Source organism: Felis catus, chromosome A2 (assembly GCF_018350175.1).
Source record: "Felis catus isolate Fca126 chromosome A2, F.catus_Fca126_mat1.0, whole genome shotgun sequence".
Taxonomy (NCBI): domain Eukaryota; kingdom Metazoa; phylum Chordata; class Mammalia; order Carnivora; family Felidae; genus Felis; species Felis catus.
The window spans coordinates 815,008-821,729 of record NC_058369.1 but is presented as its reverse complement, the minus strand read 5'-3'; the positions used below and the strand labels follow the sequence as shown (position 1 = coordinate 821,729).

Below are 6,722 nucleotides of genomic sequence, written 5' to 3'. Positions count from 1 at the left end.
GCGACTACGGGGAGGGCTCGCACCGCGGGGCCGGGCGGGGACTCCTCCGGGAGGCAGCGGACGAGCGGGTCTGCGGGACTTCGCAGGAGCGGGGGGAGGGCGTCTCGTGGGACTGAGGACTCGGGTGGGCGGTGTGAGGAGGGGGACCTGAGTGAGCAGACGGGGGAGGGGGGACGAGGGAGAGCGGGGAGGGGTCCCGAGGAGAATGGCGATCTCGCAAGGATGGAGGGAGGCGCCGCCCTGTGGCCGCAATCGGCTGCCGGCCTGGATCGTGGGCCCGCAGCAGCCAGGCTCCGGCTGCGCGCTCAATCCATTAGTCATTCAGCGAACATTTGCGGTGCGCGTCCAGTTTGCCGGACTCAGTGATGGGACTTGTTGGCTCACACCACACGTCGACAGACATCCGTCCAAGTCATTCAAGCAGCCTCTGTTAAGCACCTACTGCGTGCCGGCCTTGTGCAGTAAACAGTCGTTGCAACAGAATGCCCGTGGGAAACTAGCACACTGGGAGGAGAGGGAATGGCCGCCGCCAAGAGGACGGTAACTTGGCCCGCGGTGAGCGGTGAAAACAGCAGGGAGGTGGGAGCGTGGAAGGCTGCTGGGAAGGACACTTAATAGACCCGAGTAACAGCATCCCGGCACATGTAACAGCCAGCGCAAAGGGAGGTGGTGTGTGTGTGTGTGAGGCGGGGGGTTGTGCAGGGTCCCAGGAACATGTGACGACCCCTGCGAGCCTTGGGGGGCGGTGGGCAGAGCAGGGACTCGCCGGACGCGGTGCTCACCGGCGCCCTTTGGTGGCAGTGGGAGACCAGGGAGGAGGGGACTGTGTTAGTCCGGGAGGGATGGGGGCAGGGGTCGCGGAGGGTCGTTTTCAGGAACTGTGCTAAGTCCTGGAACAGCAAAGGACAAGCAGCGAGGGAAAGGGGGCGCTGCCTTGGCCTCTGCAAGCAGGTGCCATGAACCAGTGGGTAGGTGTCCGGCAGGAAAGACTGGACGTGAGAACAAGTCAGGACTCGGGGTGCCTTCTGGAGCCTGGGGAAGTCAGGGGGTGAATACCTGCTTGTTTCAAATTGACCAACAGGTGAGAAATAGCGACCTGGCCAGATCTGGGACAGGCTCTGAAGGCAGCTGGCCCAGTTGGCTTGGGGGGGGGGGAGGGAGAGGGGAGCCCAGCACCAGGGTGGGGGCTGCCTGTGTGACTGAGGTTCTGGGGATGGCAGGTGGGTGCGAATGTGGGCTGCAACCCAGTGGACTGGACGATGTGACTGGGGGTCTGAAGGCAGAGCCTGAACCTCGGGCCATTAGAGGGGCCCGGTAGTGAGACAGCCCGGATGACTAAGGCCCCTACCCCACAGCCTGGGCTCTGGAGAGTGCATCCTGGCCTGGAGTGTCACTTGACGGTTGGGGTGTGCACCTCGGTCTGAGTGGGACACAATCGCTTTCACTTGTAACACTAATACGCATTGCCCCCCAATTACACGTAAGTGGTTGATAGAAATTCAAACTGCAATTAAGGAAAACAGTAATCGCTGATCCTTCCCTCCCTGCGCCCACCCAGGCCCATGGTGGCAGCGCTGGAAGCTTCCAGTGAGGGTTCCAAAGCCCCAAAGGGGGTGACGGCAGTATTGCTGTCGGGGAGGGTCCTGCTGGTTTTTGTAGGACAAAATCTGTTATTAAGGCCCAACTTCGGCTGCACGGGCCAGTGGAGTGAACGCCAACAAAGGTTTACCTACAAGAACAGATGGCAAGCCCTTTGGCCTGAAGTCTGCCCATCACTGGGTGCATGAGCCTGAGCCCTGGTTGGCACCCACCACCATCTGCACCAGGGATTCTCCCGTCCTCAGACAACGGTCTGCGTGTGCACTTTGCTCCCCCGGGGAGGCCTAGTGCCTTAAAAGCTGGTTTTTAAAAGTAGACTTCATGCCCAGTGCAGGACCTGAACTCACAACCCTGAGACCCAGACCTGAGATCAAGAGTCCGATGCTCAACTGACTGAGCCACCCAAGCTCACCCAAGCATGCTCTGCCCATTTTTATGGCTTTCCAAGCTCAGGGTCACAACCCACGTTCCAGTAAAGGGGCACAGCCGCCCTGGGCATTCTTCTCCCCGAGGCTGATCTTAACATGAAACAAGTTTCTTGCATTTTAAGGTTTTTTTTTTTGTTTTGTGTTCGAGAGCATGTGCATGTGTGAGGAGTGGAGGCTAAACACTCAGTGTGGAACCGGACACGGGGCTCGATCCCACAACCCTGGGACCGTAACCTGAGCTGAAATCAAGTCAATTGACTGAGCCACCCAGACACCCAACAGTTTTATTCTTTGAGGAGTGACACAGTGAACCCTCCCTCTTCTCGCTGGGCCTCGTGGGCAGTTTGCTAGTGGAGGTCACAGAGGCTTCTGCTGTTCCAAACGGAGTGTGGACAGTGTTGACCAGATGTCAGTCGACAGCCCTGACCACGGCCTTTAAACCGCAAAGCACCCAGTCACCTCAATTAAGGTCCCATCTAACGCACCCCAGTCATATTCCAGCTTCACATGGTGAGTCGGCCTCTCTGCAGCGCGGCCAGGCTCAGGGGGCTGTCCAAAAGGACCCCCAAGTCCCTGATCTTTGCCCCGATCAGCATCCCCGCTGGCAGCTCCAGGCCCCTCGCATCAGCCCACGCAGCCTCCTGTGGCCTTGCTTCCTGCCACACCAGACACCCACCACTTGTGGCCCACGTCTTCCGGGCGACAGGGCTGACTTTTCAGGGATGGTGCCACACAGGCCACAGACGTACTTCCAGATCATCTGGTCCCAACACTGGTTCCTTCTGCCCACCTGGGGGAACCCGTTTAATCTGGTCACGCAAGCTGTCCGGCCGTTCCCCGTACTTCCTTCTGCTGTGGATTATAAACACAGCCACCCACAACCCAAGAGAGAACAGCGAGCAAATCAAAATGCAGAGGAAGGAAGCCCGGAGGTGGTGGCAGTGGCCACTAGGGGGAGGGCAGGGAGGCAGGAGCGCCTTTCCATTCCGCTGTCTCCCTCCCTTCCCCTCCTGGCCGGCCCTCACGGCCCCAACAGAGGCGCAGACACGGTGACCACTGTCACACATGCAGCAGGCAGCCAGCCAGCTTCACACTCTCCTGCTGACCAGGGTTCCCACCTCGACCATCCCCCCGACACTGTCCATCAGCGAGCCAAAGGGGCCACCGCCTGGCCAGTGCCTACCGAGTCGTCGTCCACCCTGGTCTGTAGGGCTTCCTCATCATGAACAAATCTCGACAGAAATACTTGACGGGAGCAGGGTTGGGACCCTTCATCAGACCCTAGGGGCTGGCGTGACCCTGCCCCTGGAAACCACATGAGACCCAGACCCGGACAGCACGTGAGGGTCACCGGGCCGGCGTGTGCAGACGCAGGAAGGGAGCGCTCAGGCTGCGCAAAGCCTCCTGCTGGTCGTGGACTTCACCTGTGGGCATGCACACCCCCAGGACCGGACAACAAGGGAGGAGGAGCCCTGAAGGGCATGGTGACTCCAGGGGAGACACTGCCCTGGACCCAGGAGTGACCACCTGTGTGGGCTGAAGCAGGCCCAGGGAAGGCCTGTGGCTGCACCTGTGGGATTTCGGTTGAAGGATCCAGAGGCACAGAGGGGACACAGACAAGACCGCACAGAACCTGCACTGGTCACGGGGCCGAGGTCATTCACGCGGAGCCCCTACCCACAGAGCGCTGGGCCCTGCTGTTAAGCGGGGCCATCCCTGTGTCCACAGCAGGAAACCAGGGCCACCTGCTGCTCAGCACTGGCCCAAATCACGCACCACCTGAGCCTCCGACTGGTGAGCAGGCGCAGCCCCACGGAAGGGAAGGAACAGTCAGACTCGCGACCAGAAAGGGCTGCGTCTTTATTGGCCGAACGGGCTACTTGAGGGGGATGAAGCGGGACGAGTGGGTGGCCCCTATGCCGGGCCTGCCGTGCTTCACCGGCTTGTAGGTGATGGAGAACTCGCCCAGGTAGTGGCCAATCATCTCAGGCTGCAGGGGGGAGGAGCAGGGCACGGAGTCAGGCGACAGTGAGCGGACACGCCCCCGCTGCCCGCCCCACCCGCCGCGCCCCACGGGTACCTTGATTTCCACCTGGTTGAAGGTCTTGCCGTTGTAGACGCCCACCATGCTGCCCACCATCTCGGGCAGGATGATCATGTCCCGCAGGTGCGTCTTCACCACCTCGGGCTTCTCCATCGGGGGGGCCTCCTTCTTGGCCTTACGCAGGCGCTTCAGCAGCGAGTGCTGCTTCCGGCGCAGACCCCGGTTCAGCCTCCGCCGCTGCCGGGCGCTGTACAGCTGCATCAGCTGCTCGCTGGGGGGCGGGGGGGCAGGGCGCGATGGCGTGAGCGGCTGGGCCGCGACAGTCCCCAGGGTCCAGCCGCGAACGTCGCTGCTGCCCCGCACCGCCCCAAATCTGGGGAGAAGCCCCCAAGGTCAAGAGCTGCCGAGCTACAGATGGGGAAACTGAGGCAGGCGGATACGTGGCCGGCACCTCGTGGGCAAACTGCTGCACCTCCAGCCAACTAGGCCTCTGCCGACCTGTGTCCCCGGAAGGTGGGGGGCGGCCCCTCACGGCCCCGCTGACCCAAGCTCACGCTAAGGAAGGCTGCGGGGAACCCGAGAAGCCCGTGTCCCCGCACCCAAGCCAGACCCCCGCCACCCTGCCTAGGAGCTTCTGGCCATGTGCCAAACCCCAGCCCGTTCTAGCTTCCCGCGTTTTCGGCGGGTGTAAACAGTGTCACGAGGGGACACCAGCAATTAGGTTCGACCCAAACGTCGCTGCGCCCAAACAGCGCCCCGGCCCCTCCCGGCTCCCTTACTAGGACATGTCCAGCAGCTGGTCCAGGTCCACGCCGCGGTAGGTGAACTTGCGGAAAGTGCGCTTCTTCTTCTGTTCCACTTCCGCCTGCGCGGGCCCGGGGCGCAGGTCAGAGGGCGGCCGCAGACTCGCCTCCCACCCCCGCGGCCGCCCTCGGGCGCCCTCGGGGGCCCGCGAGGTCACACGGCCTCCGGCCCGTCCCCGGGGAGCGCGGGCGGCCCCGGGTCGCTGGGGCTCGGCCAGGACACGTCGGCCTGCGCGGGCCTTCCCCGCCCCGCGCCATCCCGACACCAGCCCGGCCCGCCCCGCACCCCGATAGGCGGCGGCCCCGGAGTCTCAAGAGATGGCTGCCGCAGAAGGGCGGCCTGACTCCGGCCTTCACGGCGCGGCCAGACCGCGGATGGCGCCGGATGAGTCGGGAACAGCCGCGCGAACCCGCGGCACTCACCATCTTGTCAGCTCTTCGGAAAGGACCGCCCCTCCGCGCCTGCGCGATTATCACGCGATCGCCCGTGAGCCCCGCCCCGCGCCCGACAGCTCGGACGCGCTTCCGCTTTCTCGGCTGATGAGCGCGCCCTCTGCTGGCGGGAGGGCCGAGCGCAGGCGGCGCTCGCTAAGGAGACGCTGCGGCTGGGGCCTCGGACACATCGCCGCGTCTCTCGGAACCTCGCGCTCCTGCGAGCAGCAGGTGCTCCCCGTGGGTTCGGGCCCAGCGCTCCGCCGGAGCTGGCGTCCTAGTGCGGGCGGCGGACAGCCGGGAGGGGCGGGGCAATGGCTCCGCACAGGTGCCCCGAGAAGGCGGCCCTGATGGGGACCCGCCGCCTTTAACGGAGGGCCTCAGGTACAGTAGCAACCATAGCGATGCACTACTAGGTTTCTGTAACGTCTGTGCACGTGACGTGTATAACGATGACAGAGAAAAAGGGACAAGGAATTAGAGCTATATAGTCCTGTCCCACTTCTGGGTGTACACCCCAATAACTGAAAGCAGGGAGATTTACATGTCCACAGCAGCATGATTCACTACAGCCCAAGTATGCATCCGCGGATGAAGGATAAACACGATGTGGTCCATCCACACGCCGGAGTAGGATCCAGCCTTAGGAAGGAAGGACGTCTGCCACCCGCCACCACGTGGACGGACCCGCAGGACACTCACTGTGTGCAGTGAGAGAAGCCAGACACAGGACATGTCCTGCGTGACCCCACTCACAGGGGGTCCCCAGAGGAGTCCCGTCCACAGAGACAGAGAGTAGACGGTGGGAGCCAGGGGTGGGGCAGGGGGCGGGGAGTCCGTGTTTCATGGGGACAGAGTCTCAGTCTGGGGAGATGGAAAGTTCTGGAGACGGGTGGTGGGGGCGGGTGCAGGACACTGTTGAGTGTGCTTGATGTCACTGAGCTGTGCACTTAAGAGATGGTTACAATGGCAAGTCTTAATGCGCATTTTGCCACAATAAGGAAACAGTCTGGCGCCTGGGTGGCTCAGTAGGTTAAGCGTCCGACTCCTGATTTCGGCTCAGGTCATGATCTCCTGATTCCGGAGTTGCAGCCCTGTGCCGGGCTCTGTGCTGACAGCTCGGAGCCTGGCGCCTGCTTTGGATTCTGTGTCCCCCTTTCTCTCCTCCCCTCCCCTGCTTGTGCTCTGTCTCTATCTTTCAAAAATGAATAAACGTAAACAGGTTTTTTAAAAAAGAAAAAAAAAACCATGGTAAGCTCTAGAACAGCCTCAAAGAAAATAACTCAAAAAATATGACAAAAAATCATTAAAAGAACTAAAACGCTACCTTAGGAAATACTCCTTTAACGCCAAAGCATGAACAGAGAAGCCTAAGAACAAAACAAGGCACACAGCACAGAGAAAAAGCGAAACGGC

General features: G+C 61.7%; 1 protein-coding gene across 1 annotated transcript; it reads right to left on the bottom strand.

Moving 5' to 3' along the window:
• Nucleotides 1-3,868: 3,868 nt before the first annotated feature.
• RPS15 (ribosomal protein S15) lies at nucleotides 3,869-5,370 on the bottom strand. Its single transcript, XM_006928176.5, has 4 exons — nucleotides 5,298-5,370; nucleotides 4,851-4,936; nucleotides 4,108-4,342; nucleotides 3,869-4,017 (listed from the first exon to the last, which is right to left on the bottom strand). The coding sequence occupies exons 1-4, from the start codon at nucleotides 5,298-5,300 to the stop codon at nucleotides 3,904-3,906; spliced, it is 438 nt and encodes a 145-aa protein (XP_006928238.1). The 5' UTR covers nucleotides 5,301-5,370; the 3' UTR covers nucleotides 3,869-3,903.
• Nucleotides 5,371-6,722: the final 1,352 nt, after the last annotated feature.

Coding starts and splice junctions, on each gene's coding strand:
- RPS15 (XM_006928176.5), bottom strand. Junction 4,343..4,850: donor CAGCTGCTGGACATGTCCTA/GTAAGGGAGCCG, acceptor CCCGCCCCCCAG/CGAGCAGCTGATGCAGCTGT. Junction 4,018..4,107: donor TCAACCAGGTGGAAATCAAG/GTACCCGTGGGG, acceptor TCCCCCCTGCAG/CCTGAGATGATTGGCCACTA.